Here is an 18,569-nt window from a genome sequence, read left to right as displayed (position 1 = left end):
AAAACAGGTACGGAGCTTTTAACGCGACGCTGCAGGCAAAACGAAAACGTACATCTCCACGGAAACCAGAAAAGTTACGCAGTGCACTTTTAAAAAACGATCCGTTGGTCCATTGTTGTTGCCGTCTGCGTTTTTTTTTTTTTCACAGAGATTTACCGTTTTGGTTGGTTCCTTTTCTCCTCCTCCTCCTCCTCTCCTCGGCCCGGTGTATCGCCTGAGACTGTTAAACTCTATACTCCGACGTGTTTCTGTTTGAACGAATGCTGCTGAGTGCCTCGTATCATTTTTATCTCAGTTTAAAAAAGAAAAAAACCCTTTTAAGACTATATAAAGCCCGCTGAGGGGCCCACGAAGGCCTGCTCCGAAACCGCACGGGGCATTTTAACAGTGTGACCGCCGGTAATCGTGATGAAACTCACGTTCTGATCCTGTTTTTGCCTTCAAAATCAAACCTGCTGGAGTTACGGACTGCCAGATCACAATTTTATCACAAGTTTTAGTGTGCATTTTAGGTAGTACAAAACAAAATCCTCCAAATTTCAGTTCCTAAAAGTCCTCATGAGTCAGCCTGCTCCTTTTGACTAAAGTAATTTCGTAAAAGTTGCATAATGTGACAAAATTCTGTATTTTTAGCTGTTTTTACTGAAAAGGTCATTTGTGAGGACAGAAAGTGCTCAGTGTTACAGTTTTGCCTGATGATTTCCCGAATTAAAAGTGCTGCACCTGATTTTTTACCTTGTTAAAACTAATTAACAGAAGTACCATATTTTTCGGACTATAAGTCGCACCAGCCAAAAAATATGTAATGCAGAAGAAAAAAACATAAACCGCAATTAGATATACCCTCATTCGTTCAGCCTTATTAAAGATTAAGGAAAATAAGCTGAACAAAAACACATACCGTATTTTTTGGACTATAAATCGCTCCGGAGTAGAAGTTGCACCAGCGCTTTTTGGGGTAAATGTATTTTATAAAATCAGAGACCAGGAACCGACATTTCCTGTGTAAAGTCAAGTTGTAGTAAAAACAATAGAAGAGAAGAACAACAGACTGTTAACGTCACATATGAACAGTTCTTCAGATAAACTATAACATAAACAACAGAACAAGTTTAACAAACTCTCCGTCTCACTCCAAATCACTAAATCCATTCAATTCTTCATCCTCGGTGTCACTTCTGAACAACTCCACGACCTCTGGAGGTAAACGTTAGAATTCCAGTCAGAATTATTCAGGCCTTTCTGAATCCGTGTTTCATTCGTTCATTTGTTTTTCAAAATAAAACCAAAAATAAGAAAACGAAAAAAACAACTATTTTCTTCATTATTTGTCTCCAAAACCAAAATGAAAAAACAGATAACCTATTTAGTCCTATATGCCGGACTGAACCAGGACTGAACCTTTTTCAGTTCCGGTCTTGTCCCAGTCTAAGTCCTGGTGTCAGTCCTGGTCTGGTCCCGGACCTGGTTCAGTCCATATGTGGCGCAAAAGTCCCGCATCGCAGTTTAAGTCACGTAAACGGACGTTATCTGTTTTTTTCCAAACAGATAAACAGATATTTAAACACAAAATCAAACACTGAAAAAAATAATTATCTGTTTTTTTTTTTTTCATTTTGGTTTTGGAGACAAATAATGAAGAAAATTGTTTTTTCGTTTTCTTATTTTTGGTTTTATTTTGGAAAACTAATGATACACGGATTCTTTCTCAATCCCGACATGGTTGGTTTCGGTGTCACTGAAGTCCAGACTTTGTCCATCCATCCAGTGACTTCAGGAAAGTTTCATGGTTCATCCTCCCGGAGTTTCTCTCTCACTCCAAACTTTCTTTCTGCTGCTCGATTTCCATTTTCAGCTGCAGATTTCACGACTTGCAGTTTGTAATCTACAGAATCTGATTTTGTTTCTGGGGGCGTTTGTGTTCAGTCTTCTCAGTCGTCTTTATAAGTTTGTTTAAATCGGGGATCTCCACCTCCTTCCAAGTAGCTCGCCAAAGATTTTCTGAGTTATAAGTTTTGTTCTGAATAACAAAAATTTGATGAATAGAATGACGGTTAAAATTGTAAATGTATCATGTTCATGCCAAACTTTCCTTTCTGCATTAATAAAAGGATAATAGTGTAGGTTTTATAGGCCTCTAAATGTTCCGATCTGAAGCCGTGGCTCTTACTCTGTTCCTTGCGGCCGCTAAAAGAGCAGCTCTCTGGCATTTTTGTTTTGTAAAGGAGCTCGCGGAGGACAAAAGGTTGGAGACGCCTGGTTTAAATGTTAAATTGTTCAGTGGTGCAGAAGTAACGGTGCGATCGACTGACATGATACAGACAGGACGGAGGCTCTTTCTGCAGGAGACATGCGCAGTAGAGCCAAGTGACAGTGGCACAGGAGGAACAGGAGCAGCAGATACTCACACACAAGACTAGAACCTCTCCACACTTCACTCAAACATTTTAATTTATAAATCGCACCGGAGAATAAGTCGCAGGAAACACACAAACCATGAAAAAAAGTGCCACTTATAGTCCGAAAAATACGGTAAACACTTTCTACTTTTTGCTTTTCAATAAACTGAGTGAGCTTTTCTGCTTTTTAAAGGTGCTCTTTGTAACATTTATGGTGGAGAATTCGCTTTCTACTTGTCTCTGTGCTGTACTGGGAATATTCCGCAGTCTGGCATTAACCCTTTATTGTTTTCTTGTTCAAAAATTCCTTGAAAAACACACATTCTTACAGTGAGCAGGGCCGCCTCTCCACAGATCTGACAAGTAACTTAAAAAAACAGGTCGAGACTCTTAAAGCGTTTTATTTTCTGACTAAAATAGGCAGTTTAAGCTTGAGTTGGCGTCACACTGTTGGTCTGCCTGCGGTTTTTGCGAGCTGCGTGGTCCTGGACGAGAGCCCTGGGACTGAAATGGCATGCACTGTTTGTCTTTAACAGGTTCCACTAAAATACGTCACGTCACTGGGGTTTCTGCGCATGTTCGTTTGGAGTCCCCACTTTAACGAATCCATGTACGGCCACAAACACATGCTCTCCACGCCACCAGACCACGGCATCGGAGCAGCTGTTTACTGAGAAATATGATAAACAATGTGAATAATTATACATAGAAGTTCAACCTGGACCGAGCAAAGACAAACTTAAGACTTAACAGGACTAGAGAGGTTAAAGGTGCACTGCGGAACTTTTCTGGAGCCTGGTTGTCTCCGTGGTGATGTAACTTACTGTTTTGCCTGGAATGTTCGTCAGTACAGCATTAAACACCTCTAACTTGCATTAATTTCATTACAGGTTGTTTTATTGCTCAAACAGACTTTGAACATGCATTTTTACTGTGAGTGGGCTCGCCTCTGCATAGACCTGACATGTAACTTGGCTTGGTAGCGCCGCCTGTCACACTGTGGAGCATTCAAGGCAAAGCAACAACATCTGGAGATGAGCAGATGGTGTTCTCTCCACGAGAAAAGTTACGCAGTGGATCTTTAAATGTAAACACTGATTTTTAGGACTAAAGGAGATGAGCACAAGAAAAGTGACTAATTAGGACTTTAAATGTACAACTTAAATCTATAAACCAGAAGTACGATGTAAATGTGAACTCTGAACACAGCCTCCCCCTCCTGATGCCCTGCTCCGGCTGCCCCAGTGCGCTCTGGGAGACTGAGTTCTTGTGGCTGTGGTTCTGTGGCTCGAGGCTGATTGATACGAGTCTGTTTTGTACGGCACTGACGCTCCATGTTGTGATCATTGCATGCACAGCATGCTCTTTCTACTCTTTGGTTTATGAGGTTGTTTCCAACTTAATGTGGAGAAAATATCTACTGTTTCAAACTAAACCGCCTCCGTGTCGTCTTTTTCACTCACTCACTCAGGACTTTAATGTTTAATGTATTATATCAACGTTACATTACAATTGTAAAACCAACCTGTCCTCCTCTGGTCCTGCACAGACCGATCTCCCCTGTCCCACTTTTACATCTGTGCTACATGTATCTATATTTACACACTTTATATAAACTGAGAATTACACAAAAATAATCCTCAAAAGTCACTTTTTGACATTCTGACTTCTGAATATTAACATATTGTGTGGCCTGTTCCAGTTCAAAAGTTTTATGGTTGTTAAAATGTATTATATTTTATAAATTATAAGATTTTATAGCAGTTTCTCTTCATAATGTCCATCCACCACACCAGACGTGACTTGTGTCACTTTTACTGTAATTTGAGGTAAAACATAAATAATCTAACATAATCTACACGTGTGTCAGAAATACTCAAGTATCTGCTGCTTCTGCTGAACTTCACTGAAGTAATCGTGTTTGTGTGTTTGACTGAAGCTCAGAGTCACAGTCTGAGTCCATCTGAAGTTTGGGGAATTGGACCATGTTCTGTTGTTGTGTCCTTAGGCAAGACAGTTCCCCCTAACATGAATGTGGGGTCTGAGTAAGTGTTGGGTGATGGAGCCTATGGTGCAGATTGGCAGCCTCTTCTGTCAGTCTGCCCCAGGGCAGCTGTGGCTAAAGTCTGAGGTTAGAGTTTGGATGCATGAATGTAAAGAGCTTCGAGAGAAGTCCGGGGCATTATTACTATGATTATTAGTGCCCTCCCTGCCTCCTCTGAGCCTGTGTCTGTAGTCACGCCCCTGACACAGATCCGTCTGCAGGCCTATTCACACAGCGCCCCCTGGCGGCAGAAATGGGGCCCTCCAGTGTCCTGTTCACGGACTCTTTGTGCGGTGGTTTTATTTCCCTCTGAGCGGGACTGTCTTTGCCTTTAGTCCGTTTTCCCTGAGGTTTTCTGCCCCCTGTGCCCCGTGCCCGGTCCGTCCCCTCCCCCTGCAGCGGCGCTCGGCTGCGGTTTCCGGTGTCCGTGCTCCGGAGGATGGCGTCCGGCTCCAGCCGCATCCCCTGCACCAGCCCCGGCCCCAGACCCGCGCACCCGGAGAGCCCCCGAGAGCAGGCTGCACACGGCGCGCACAAGCTCCCATAAACCCGCGGTAAGTGCCCCGGTGCTGTCGGTGTTCGTCTCCCGGCGGTGCGGCTCCGCTCGGCGGGCTGGAGGCGTCCCTCCTCCCGCTGAAGGCTTCACGACACCCCGCTCTCAGGCCTCGGCCGCTGGGGCTCCGCTTTCCCCGAGAAACAGCCTCTGTCTGCAGAGAGCAAATGCGTTTTATACTTGAATCCCCGCGCTCTGATGTGTGCATTCAGTAGTTTTGCTGTTTTGTGATTTTCTCATCTTTTCCTTTGATTTCCGACCCTCCGTTTGTTTAACTAGTTAGCATCGTTAGCATTAGCCACAGTGCTAACGTCATTTTTGACGCTAAATTCAATTTCTGCGCCAAACAAGAGTTTATTGCGTGTTTTAACCCGTGTTTCACCTCTAAATATCAGATAAAGGAGTGTCATTCGTGTTCGTGCGCACATGTCGATAAAATGCGCAAATGAACGAATAAAATGCATCAAAATGAACCGCTATTTAATTTGTCGCCAGGAAATAGACCAACCCCCCTCGGGCTGATCTGCGGACACCGCTGGATCCTGCGCAGCTCCAATAAACCCGCTCCGTGGAATCACACAAATGTGATGTTTTTGTGGATGAATTAAACATTGATTTGTTTTGGGCCTGTGATCCGCGGCTCTGTCGGATGCTGAGGCTCCTCTCTCTGCATCCCTGTCAAATGAACAAACAAAATCAGTTTCCTGTCCTCCGCGTCCTAAACACAGATTATCATTCAGGATCAGGATCGATCCGCTGCGATCGATCGCTGCTAAAGATTTATTGATGGATTTGTCGTGAAACGGCGCACATAGAGCCATTGTTTCACTAAGTAGGTGTTTGCCTCGTTATTCATAAGCAGGAGTCTCTCTCTTTGAAGGTAATTGTTAACAATTACACGCAATTTTACAAATGTGTGGCTCAGAATTACAGCTCAGTCACAGCCCGTAATTTTGTAGTGATTTAATTTTGGGAAAAATTGACAAACAAATAGAATGTATAAAAACTGCTTCAGGTAAATGTGAGTTATTGAACTGTAATGAAGAGTTAAAGTCTAAACCTTTTACCTCATTCAACACAATGTGGTGTTTAGAACATTATTTATAGTAGTGTAGTTTACACTAATAGATGTTGACTCTGTCTCCATGGAGATGTTACTGCTTTATTTGAAATGTTCCTCAGTATTGCATTACACTAATCTGTCTCCGTGGAGACAAGCAGGTGATGCCATATTAAAGATGAGCCTTGTGAAGAGGTGACCCCACTCAACATGACAATGTATGTTTTTCAAGGTATTTTTAAATCAAATAAACACATTGCATAATGCAAGAATGATGCAATGCCATACTGTGGAACATTTAATGTAAAGTAATAACTTAACAGAGACAAGCAGCTGCACTTCTCAGCACGAAAGTTTTCCATGGATGAAAACGATGAAAAGTTAGGAGCATTACCATAGTGATAAACAGTTGAATCAAATATACATATATACATATATATTATACATATATGTATATGTACGTATGTATGTATGTATATTATATATTTGTATATGTATATAATATATATATATATATATATAATACTTAAAAATGTTTTATGTAATATATAAATATATATATTTATATATTACATAAAACATGAAGCTGAAAGCCATGAATAGTGCACCTTTAAACTCGTGAAACATTAAATAAACAGTTGTATTTTTGTCTTTGTCTTTGCAGATCCTTTTGTGAGTTCCTGCCTCTGCCTCTCTGCTGATTTCTCTCTGTGTGAATCCTTCAAAAGGTCAAAATGACGGAGGCGTGGCAGCAGTCTGCCCCGGCCGTGGTGCACACTCTTCCCCAGGGGGCGGAGAACGCTCTGGGCTGCACCGTGTACGGAGTGGTCCTCCAGCCCGACGCCTCCACCCTCCAGCAGGTCCAAGCGCAGCAGACGCAGATGCAGGTGACCAAATGCAACGCCTGCGGTCAGGACATCTCCCACCTCGCCAACCCTCACGAGCATCAGTGTATGGTCACCCAGGATCGCTCCTTCCAGTGTACGCAGTGTATGAAGATATTCAGCCAAGCCACGGACCTCTTGGAGCATCAGTGCGTCCAGGTGGAGCAGAAACCGTTCGTATGCGGCGTTTGCAAAATGGGCTTCTCTCTGTTGACGTCGCTGGCGCAGCATCACAACTCGCACGGCAATGGAAACAATCCGATGAAGTGTTCCATCTGTGAGAAAACCTACCGCCCTGGATCCGGCAACGTCACGCCCACTTCCTCCGCAGCCAACCCGCAGCAACCGTCGAGCGGCGAAGCGTCCGGCGGAGTAGCTTCCATCGACGAATCCTCTCCCCCCGCGTTCGAAGCTAACTCGCCAGACCGACCGTACAAGTGTTCCGTGTGCCACAAAGGTTTCCGGCATCTTTCCGAGCTAACGCGCCACGAGAGAGTTCACACCGGCGAGAAACCGTACAAATGCGACCAGTGCGACAAAAGCTTCAGCCAGTCGTCGCATTTGGCGCACCACCAGAGAACGCACAGCTCAGAACGGCCGTACAAATGCGCCGTCTGCGAAAAGAGCTTCAAACACCGCTCCCACCTCGTACGCCACATGTACGCGCATTCCGGCGAGCATTTGTTTAAGTGCAACCTGTGTGAGATGCATTTCAAAGAGTCCTCAGAGCTCCTGCACCACCAGTGTCAGCCAGAGGGGGAGCGTCCTTTCAGCTGCGGGTCGTGCGGGAAAAGCTTCAAACGCCCTTCGGATTTGAGACAGCATGAGCGCACGCATTCGGAAGAGCGGCCGTTTCAGTGCGAGGAATGCCAGATGAGTTTCAAACAGCAGTACGCGCTCGTCCGCCATCGCCGCACGCACAAAAACCCGGCGGATCGACCGTTTAAATGCAACCTCTGCGACAAAGGATTCCTCCAGCCCTCGCATCTCCTCTACCACCAACAAGTGCACGGGATGGAGAGCCTGTTCAAGTGCGCGTCTTGCCAGAAGTCCTTCAGCCAGTCGGGGGAGCTGCTGAGGCACAAATGCGGCGGCGAAGTGGAAAAACCGTACAAATGCGACGTTTGCGGGAAAGGCTACAAGAAGAACTCCACTCTGCAGCGCCACCAGAACTCGCACTGCACCGAGAAACCTCTAAAGTGCTCCCTTTGCGACAAGCGCTTCGTCTCCTCCTCGGAGTTCGTCCAGCACCGGTGCGACCCGACCCGCGAAAAACCCCTCAAATGCCCCGACTGCGAGAAGCGTTTCCGGTATTCCTCCGAGCTCCAGCGCCACCGCCGGGTCCACACCGGAGAGAAGCCGTTCAAATGCGCGAGCTGCGATAAAAGTTTCAAACAACGCGAGCATTTGGCGAAACACCAAAGCGTGCACTCTAGGGAGACCCAGTTTAAGTGCGTGTGGTGCGGGGAGAGGTTTATGGATCTGGCCGCTCTTCAGGAACACACGGTCCAGCACACCGGAGAGGCAGAGAACTTCCCCGGTGAAGAACAGTGCATCTCGTAAAGATAAAAACTACGAGAAAAATATGGAAAACTAGCATCTACGTTCAATATTAGGGTTTAAGCAAGGACTTTAACTGTAATAGAGAAACATATTGTGCTCTTATTGTCCTGTGGGTTACGGTGAACAGAAATGGGCTAGATTAATTAATACAACAAGGATTAAACCTGAAACATGAATTTAAATTTATGGAATTGGCAAACGACAAAGTCTTCCGTTTTATTCTGCATAAAAACCCGTAGTTTAGATCTGTACAAACATCTTACGAAATGTGTTTCTTGTATTAGTTTGTCATTTCTTTTTGTCAGTTCTGGACGTGTTTTAGAACGTGAACTTTGAACCGAATCCTAATATCAAAACGATAAACCGCACTTAGATATCCCCTGATTTGTTCAGGCCTATAAAGGATTTTCGAAAATGAGTTGAACGAAAACTATTACTGTATTTTTCGGACTATAAGTTACTCCGGAGTATAAATCACACCAGCCAAAAAATGTGTAATGAAGAAGAAAAAACATATACAAGTCGCACTTTTTGGGGGAAATTTGTTTTATAAAATCAGTGTGTAAAGTCAAGTTCTAGTAAAAACAATACAAGAGAGAACAACAGACTGTTAACGTCACATATTTCACAGTTCTTCAGATAAATATAGCATAAACAACAGAACAGAACAAGTTTACCAAACTCTCCATCTCACTCCAAATCAGTAAATTCATTCAATTCTTCATCAACTCGACCTCCGGAGGTAAACGGATTCCAGTCGATTCCTCTTCTGCGTAGAATTATTCGGGCCTTTCTGAATCCCGACAGGAGGGTTTCGGTGTCACTGAAGTCCAGGCTTTGTCCATCCATCCAGTGACTTCCAGGAAAGTTCCTCCCGGTGTCACAAGTTTCTCTCTCACTCCAAACTTTCTTTCTGCTGCTCGATTATCATTTTCAGCTGCAGATTTCACGACTTGCAGTTTGTAAATCTACAGAATCTGATTTTCTTTTTGGGCGCATTTGTGTTCAGTCTTCTCAGTCGTCTTTTGTCAGTTGTCGTTTGTTTAAATTTTAAGTAATGGTGCGAGCGACTGTCATGACACAGACAGGACAGAGGCTCTTTCTACAGGAGACATGCGCAGTAGAGCCAAGTGACAGTGGTGCAGGAGGAACAGGAGCAGCAGATACTCACACACAAGACTAGAACCTCTCCACACTTCACTCAAACATTTTAATATAGAAGTCACATTGGAGTATAAGTCGCAGGAAACACCCAAACCATGAAAAAAAGTTCCACTTATAGTCCGAAAAATAAATTACCACCATTCGTTCAACCCTGTTAAAGATTTTCGAAAATAAGTTGAACAAAAACTATTTATACAGTTCTTATCCGCTCTTTGTACTGGACCCTGTGCCAAGACAAGTAAAAATATCAAACTCAAAAACATTAAATCAAGATAAAACTAATCTTAAATGTGAAGGCTAAAACGTGAACAAAAACAATCATGATTTTCTGCTTAACACTGTCACATCAAACGTTAAATAACACAAACATTTTAAAATTAAGGTATTGCAAAATTACACGTTTAAACTGTTGCTACTTGGTGAAATACGATGTTTTTGAAAATGTGCTTTTCAAAATACAAGTTCAGTTCGGATTACTAAACTTGAGTAACAAAACTACTTTTTTTGGTAAATGTAAACAATGATAAAACTTTGCATAACGTATTTGAATGGACGTTTTTTAAGTGTGTTGTAATGTTAGTTCTACGATAACGTGGCCAGTACGAATCCTGTCAAACGGCTAAAGCAGCTGTCAAATTTTGGAGAACAAAATGAAGGTTTTCCAAGAATTTGTCATTTTTAGACACAGTGAGTATTTTTGTGTACATTATTACATTTTTTTTCATATTACGGACAAACAAAAGCTGAATTTTGACTGTCTTTGTTAAGATATTGTGAATTTCCTAACAAAACCGGAGACACGTGCGCGTATTTCCGGTGCGTCTAAAACATTTCACGTAAATCTCGAGTAACTTAACACAACAAAAACCTATTTCTGTTCACCGTAGCCGCCCAAAACTTGCTTAAGCTGAATTCTCGCCAGCCTCTCGCGCCCTCCTCCTCCCATTATAACGGTTAATTATTTGTGTTGTCCACCATTTTCAGAATTTTGAAAAGACTCAAAGCGAAACATTGAACTTTTGAAAGTGGGACCCCCCTTTCTTTCCCCACCATCCCTCTTTAAAGATGTACCCTACCATTTCATTTTTGTGGAAATTTTGCATGTGAGTAAATCTATTTTGTCCCCACGAAACGGCCAGAACTTTCCGGAAAAACTGAAACACGGAATTTGATGTGCCTTTTTTTCAATGTTGTGTTTCGTTGTTTTTAAGTTTGTATCTTTATTATTATTATTATTAATATTATTATTATATATTCAACCCTCCCTTTTTGCGAAGCGTTTAAAAATGGCTGGCTTTTTCCAAATAGTATTCCTAGTTAGCGTCATATGTTTGTGCATGAATATTTATCACTCTTTAATCACTGTTGTAATATAGTTTTGTTATTTTAGAAAACATCCTACGAAAAGTTAAAATACGTGTGGATTCGTGAACCTTGTATAGCCTGTGTCCTATTAAAAAACGTGTTGTTGCATCTTTGTATTGGCCAATTCTGTCGCTGCAAGTTGACGGTTAAATTAAATACAAACTCGACGGACGCGCGGGATTTTAAAAGTATCGGAAAAAAGCAAAGAATCGATACTAAAACTAGAACTGTTCCCGAACAGCTTTAGAAAGATCTCGAGCTGAATCGGAAGAAGTATAAGAGCACACGGACCTGATCTTGACCTGGTTTGGACCTTGTTTCGACTTAGTTTAGACTTGGTTTCGACCTGGTTTCGACCTTGTTTCGATCTGGTTTCGACCTGGTTTCGACCTGGTTTCGACCTGGTTTCGACCTGGTTTCGATTTGGTTTTGACTCGGTTTAGACCTGGTTTCAATTTGGTTTTGACTCGGTTTAGACCTTGTTTCCATCTGGTTTCGACTTGGTTTCCATCTGGTTTAGACTTGGTTTAGACTTGGTTTTGACCTGGTTTTGACCTGGTTTTGACTTGGTTTAAACCTGGTTTCGACCTGGACCACTGAGGGATTACACAGATATAAGAATACATGGGCATAAAAAAAAGAAAACACTTATTTAATGCTGAAAATCACTGTGCTTTTTAAAAAAATATCATGGCATTGGTATCGGTATCGGGTGTATTCCTTACTAGGGATTAAACAGTAACTGAAATATCGAGATATCGTATTGTCAAAGTTCTCACAATAATATCGTGGACCATCACAATATATCAAATTATAAGTAAATGAAGAGTTATGGTGCAGCAAAAGCTAAAAAAAAAGAGAGGGAACTACATAGACCATGATCCTTTGCTCCATTTCAGTGCAGACGACAAGAAGAAATTACAGTTCTAACACTTTTAAGTCTTAGTTCTTTGGATTAAGTCTTGTCAAGGCCTTTTAACAGGAAAAAGTCACATATTCAGTTTTGTTAGTACCACAAAATATGGCAATAAATATCGTGAAGTAAGATGTATATCGTGAAAATATCGTACTGAGAGATTTGGATATTTTTACATCTCTAATCGTGAGCTTTCCCATGATATTGAATAAATATCGTATCGTGAGGTTTGATATCGTTACATCTGTATTCCTTCGTAAAGATTCACCAATCCAGCTTTTGCGGTTCTTATACCCAGGGTTCCCATGGTCATGGAAATTCAATGAACATTTTTTTTAAAAAGTGATGGAATTTTAATATCTCTTTCACTCAACTCCAGCGTTCTGTTAAGTTCTCATTAGTCTATTATGATTATGTTTCGATTTTATTGTTTAAAAAGATTCACTTTAGGTCCTGAAAAAGTCCTGAAAAAGTTTAGAAATTTTGTCAGTGAAAAACAGTGGGAAACCTGCGTGCTGGTATAATTTTTAACCCATGCCAGTGCAGTGACTGAAAACTGGATTTAAAATTTGTCTTATTTCCTTAAAACGCAGTTAAATTATTAGACAAGAAATCCAGCTGTGTTTTGTAACTGTTATTTAAACTTTAAATCATGACTGAACAGTTTTGTTTGAGTAAAAGTTCAAACATCCTGAGACTTTCTAGGCCAAAATCAGCTCATAAATAATCGTTTTACATTCAAATAAAGGTCCGTCTACAATATCGACTTAACCGATACCTGATCCAGCTAATCTTCCAGAACCAGTATCGATATCTGCATCCTTAGTACTGAAATTAAATGCCGATCCGGGATATTGATTTAACTGATATAATGGAACCGATACCCGGTCCAACTAATCTTTCAGAACCAATATCGATCTCTGTTCATCCTTAATCCTGAAATTAAACGCCGATACGGGATATCGACTTAACCGATATCTGATCTAGTTAATCTTCCGGTATCAATATCTGTACATCCATAGTATTGAAATTAAAGGTCCATTCAGGATATTGACCTAACCGATATCGTGGAACCGATACCTGATCCAACTAATCTTCCAGTTCCAGTATCGATATCCGATACAGGTACTGAAACTACTGGTACTGGTACAGTTCCGATACCTGAACCAACTAATCTTTCAGTTTCAGTATCGATATCTGCGATACTGAATATCTTTAGTATCAAAATTAAAGATCCATTCGGGATATCGACTTAACCAATGTCAAAGAACTGATGCTCAATCCAGCTAATCTTCCAATATCAGTATCGATATCTGCATCCTTGGTATCGAAAATAAAGGCCTATTCAGGATATCGATTAAACTGTTATGGAACCAATACCTAATCCGACTCATCTACAAGTACAATATCCGATATCGATATCTGATACTTCTGATACTGGTACAGTTCCGATACCTGATCCAGCTAATCTTTCAGTGCCAGTATTGATATCTGCATCCTTATTATCAAAAGTAAAGGCTGGTCTGGGATATCGACATAACCGATATCAAAGAACCGATGCTCGATCCAGCTAATCTTCCAATATCAGTATCGATATCTGCATCCTTATTATCAAAAGTAAAAATCCATTCAGGATACCGATTTAACTGAAATCATAGAACCGATACCTGATCCAGCAAATCTTCCGGTTCCAATATCGATATTTGTGCATTCTTAGTATTGAAATTAAAGATCCATTCAGGATATCGATTCAACTGATATGGAACCGCTATCCGATCCAACTAATCTTACAGTTCTATTATATCTGTGCATTCTCAGTATCGAAATTAAAGGTCCATTCAGGATATCGACTTAACCGATATCAAGAAACTGATACCTGATACTGGTACTGAAACTACTGGTTCTGCTACAGTTCCGATACCCGATCCAGCAACTCTTCCAGTTCCAGTAACGATATCTGTGCATCCATAGTATCGAAATTAAAGGCCGATCCACAATATCAACTGATCAACCGATATCATGGGATTGATACCCGATCCAGCATTTAATATTTGCCAGTATCAATATCTGTGCATTCTTGTTATCGAAATTAAAGGTCCATCCATGATATTGACTTAACCGATATCAAGGAACCGATACCCGATCCAGCCAGTCTTCCAGTTCCAGTATCGATATCTGTGCATCCTTAATATCGAAATTAAAAGTCCATTCAGGATCTCGATTTAACTGATATGGAACCGATGCTCGATCCAGCCAATCTTCCAGCAACAGTATCGATATCCGATACTGGTACTGAAACTACTGGTACTTGTACAGTTCCCATACCTGATCCAACTAATCGATCTGTCGATATCTGTGCATCTTTATTATTGAAATTAAAGGTCCATTCAGGATATCGACTTCACCGATATCAAGGAACTGATACCTGATCCAACTAATCTTCCAGTGCCAGTATCGATATCTGTGCATTCTTATGATCGGAATTAAAGTTCCATGCAGGATATCGACTTAACCGATATCATGGAACCGATACCGATCCAGCTAATCTTCCAGTTCCAGTATCGATATTTGTGCTTCCCTAGTATCGATATCGATATTTGAGTATCGTGACACCGACTTTTTATCTGTACGTTTATTTCAGTCATAATTTCCTTAAACCTTGCCGTTCTTTTTCAAACTTTCTTGATATAAACACGACAGGTTTTTCTGCGTCACTTCCATGTTTCTGTCGTTTGTGTTTAAAAACCGAAACTTGACGCGACGGAGTTGATTTCGAGTCTCGGTTCTGGGACCTGGAGACTCGACTCGGTGCAATAGAAGGTGCACAGTGTATTATTGGACTACTGAACCTAGTCTGTTCTGTTCTAGAGTTGTGTGGCGAAAATGTAAAAGTGCTTCTAGTTAAGTTCAAGTTTGTTTTGAAAGGTCCTACATTCTGCAAATTTCAACTTTCTGGAGATTTAAACCGTCAAAATAATCAAAAATACACTTGGAGTTGTGTTTTTTTCCTTAAGTAAACAGTATTTTTATTTTCAGTATTTTCGTTTTTTTTTCTTTTCCAAAAACAAACAAAAACGGTTTCAGTATTGATTTTACGAACAAAAATATCATACTTTTAAACTGGTTGCCGATTAAAGGTGCACTGTGTAACTTTTCCGGTGCAGGGTCCGCCATCTGCTTGTCTCCATGGTGATGTTATCGCTTTGCCTGGGATGTTCCGCAGTACGGCATTATTTCAACGAATATATCTTGTTTTCGTTTCATTGTCGTTCAGTTTCAGGTGTTTTTATTTCTCAAAACTACCGCAAAAATGCACAGATCTGACCTGTCACTTGGCCTGGCGATGCGGCCTGCTCGTTTCCATGGAGACAGTTCAATTAAAAGCCATACTGTGGAACATTTCAGGAAAAAAAACAGTGCGGCATTAAACAAATATATCTTGTTTTCATTTGATTTTCATTCAATTTCAGGCGTTTTTATTTCTCAAAACACTTATCATTTCAAAAAAACACTTATCCACGGATCTGGCCTGTCACGTGGCCTGCTCGTTTCCATGGAGACAGCTAAATAACAGCCGTACTGTGCAACATTTCAGGAAAAAAACAGTATGGCGTTAAGCAAATATATCTGGCTTTCGTTCAATTACAGGTGTTTTTTATTTCTCAAACCACTTATCATTTCACAAAAAACTACTTATCCACAGATCTGACCTGTCACGTGGCCCGCTCGTTTCCATGGATATAGCTCGAATAAAAGCCATACTGTGGAATATTTTGGGAAAAAAATGTCAAAACAGTCAAGCAAGTGGTGGATCTTCTGCCCGTAAAGTTCCACAGTGCACCTTTAAGACAGAGTAACTGCGCCAAAAACTCAAATTGTCATTCGGTGTCCCTCATTCTGAGCGCAAAACACTTGGACCCACCTTGTGACATCATCTGGTGGCTATCTAGATGTGTTCCTCTGTGTTTTTAAAGCCCATATTTTCAATTCTAAGCGCTCAAATCACCTTCATAATGGCACGTCTCAGCTTCGAACCTCGCAACTTTGTTTTTACCTCATTTAAACTCGTGACTCTCGCAGAAATCACGTCGGAAATAACTCACTTCCGTACGTTTACAGTTTTCTAATGTAGCTATCAAATAAAAATGAAACAGCGAGGTTTAAGCGTCTGAAAACAGCTCGAACTCCCTGTCGAACGCAGAATATAGGACCTTTACGTGTTTGTTTTGTATTTTCTGAACAAATAAGGAAACTTCACCAGGGTTAGACAGATCCTCACAGATTCACGTTTAGCTGCTGGAAAGATACGACTCATGTGGGACAACGCCGATTTTTATTTAAATTACTGTGTTTCTAATGTCATCGTACACAGCAAAAACTGGAGGGTTAAAATGTCAAGAGTTGTTTTCAACACTACAAGTTTTATTTTAACTATTTGAAAGTTAAATCAGTGTTCGAGTTGGGGTTGATATGGTTGAAGTTAATTCAAGACCAGGATGAACCAGTTTTGTTCACATGGTTCCCACGGTCATGGAAATTCTGGAAACCTTATAGAAATTGAAAATGTCATTTCCCGGGCCTGGAAAAGTCATGGAATTTTAGTATCTCTTTCACACAACTCCAGTGTTCTGTTCAGTTTTCATGAGGCTATTTTGATTATTTCTCAACATTTGAGCCTTTTGTTTAAAAGAGACGACAATAAATGCTCTAACAGGATTTTAAACGTTAAAAAACTATAATCCCAAACCATAAGGTGAGTGAAAAGAGTTAAAATTTCATATTTAGTTGTAGGTAGGTGTTGTGAAGTCATGGAAAATTCACTTTAGGTCTTGAAAAAGCCATGGAAAAGTTTTGAAGAGTGGGAACCCTGCATACTGGTATAAATTATCAGTTGATACTTGATTTTAATTGATGCCAGTGCAGTGACTTAAAATTTGACTTAAAATTGGACTTATTCCCTTAAAACACAGTTAAATTATCACACAAAAGATCCAACTGTGTTAAGAAACTCTTATTTATTCTTTAAATCACGACTGAACAGTTTTGTGTGAGCAAAAGTAACCCTAAAAGTCGGGTCAATTCTGTACATGTAGGTGCTGTAAAGTCATGGAAAATTCACTTTAGGTCATGAAAATGTCCTGGAAAAATTTTGGAATTTTGTCAGTCAAAAACAGCAGGAACCCTGTGTACCGGTGTAATTATCAGCCGGTACCTGATTTGAACTGATGCCAGTGTAGTGACTGAAAATTGGACTTAAAATTTGATTTATTTCCTTAAAACACAGTTAACTTATTATACAAAAGATCCAACTGTGTTACAAAACTGTTATTTATCCTTTAAATCACGACTGAACCGCTTAAATTAAAAAAAGAGTAAAAGTAGCCCTAAAAGTACGCTTGATTCTACACATGTAGGAGCCGTAAAGTCATGGAAAATTCACTTTAGGTCATGAAAAAGTCATGGAAAAGTTTTTAAAATTTTGTCAGTCAAAAACAGTAGGAACCCTGTGTACAGGTATAATTATCAGCTGATACTTGATTTTAACCGATGCCAGTGTCGTGACTGAAAATTGGACTTATTTTCTTAAAACGCAGATAAATTATTACACAAACTGTGTTACAAAACTGTTATTTATTCTTTAATTCACAACTAAACAGCTTTGTGTGAGTAAAAGTAACCCTAAAAGTACGCTCGATTCAAAAAAGTCATGGAAAAGTTTAAAAATTTTGTCAGTGAAAAACAGTGGGAACCCTGTGTGCAGAATTTCATCTTAAATTACCGAAAATAAAGTGTAAAAATAAAACAGGATAACCTTCAAAGTGTTATCCGTTTACTCTCAAAACGTTAATACAACTCTTGATTTCAGGTTAAACAGGAACTTAACATTTCCAAACATGTTAAATTAACTCTTGAACAGATTGGAAAATATTCAAATTGTTTCTGTAAGAGTGAATTTAAACACTCCACTTTTTGCTGTGTTACATTTTTTATGCTGGTCATGTTTAATACAAATGTGGATGTAGATTTTTTTTGTTGTAATGCGGTGAGTTCTTGGGTTTGGTCACTAATAGAAATGATCAGGTTCAATATTTGTGAATTTAACTTTTGGATATTTCAGGGCAAAAACTGGCTCTTGGGATGGGACAAGATTTAATTTCACAAGATCTCACGGGACAAAATTGTTAAAAGATCATGCACACGTGAGAAAAATTACCTCTTGAGGTTTTGTTCACATTGGATCAGACAAAAAAAGCATCATGTCACAAAATATGAAATCACATAAATTAAAAAAAAAATTGAAAAACTGGAAACTTTATATATTAGGAATTATTTTTAAAATCTTGTCTCGTCTTGTTCCATCCCTTCTAGCTCTTGCTCCCCCATCTGGTCGTGTGATATTACTACACTCTCAAATTTAAAAACCACCAATAAATGCATCACGAATTTTGAACTTCCGGTCATTGTGCAATCCATACTAGGAAGGATTTTCCGAAGAAAAAGTGAGCGTCAAATCGCGATGTTTGTTTTCCCAGTGGGATGCGTCTGTTGTCAAAGTTGATTTTTTCAAGTCTTTTGAACCATATCACTTTTGTTTCTGGTTCTGATATTGTCATATTTTAG

At 40.4% G+C, this 18,569-nt stretch overlaps 1 protein-coding gene across 1 annotated transcript; it reads left to right on the top strand.

Annotated features, from left to right (window-relative positions):
* Window positions 1-4,710: 4,710 nt before the first annotated feature.
* Window positions 4,711-11,138, top strand: LOC110164026 (zinc finger protein 319-like). The gene is made up of 2 exons (XM_055154921.1): window positions 4,711-4,997; window positions 6,721-11,138. Exon 2 carries the CDS (start codon window positions 6,791-6,793, stop codon window positions 8,501-8,503), a length of 1,713 nt encoding a protein of 570 aa, XP_055010896.1. The 5' UTR covers window positions 4,711-4,997; window positions 6,721-6,790; the 3' UTR covers window positions 8,504-11,138.
* The last annotated feature ends 7,431 nt before the right edge of the window (window positions 11,139-18,569 follow it).

Source organism: Boleophthalmus pectinirostris, unplaced genomic scaffold (genome assembly GCF_026225935.1).
Source record: "Boleophthalmus pectinirostris isolate CB_2022bp ecotype Guang Dong unplaced genomic scaffold, ASM2622593v1 HiC_scaffold_19, whole genome shotgun sequence".
Taxonomy (NCBI): Eukaryota; Metazoa; Chordata; class Actinopteri; order Gobiiformes; family Gobiidae; genus Boleophthalmus; species Boleophthalmus pectinirostris.
Note: the sequence above shows the minus strand (reverse complement) of the source record. Positions and strands in the feature narration are given on the sequence as shown.

Coding starts and splice junctions, on each gene's coding strand:
- LOC110164026 (XM_055154921.1), top strand. CDS start 6,791: ATGACGGAGGCGTGGCAGCAGTCTGCCCCGGCCGTGGTGCACACTCTT.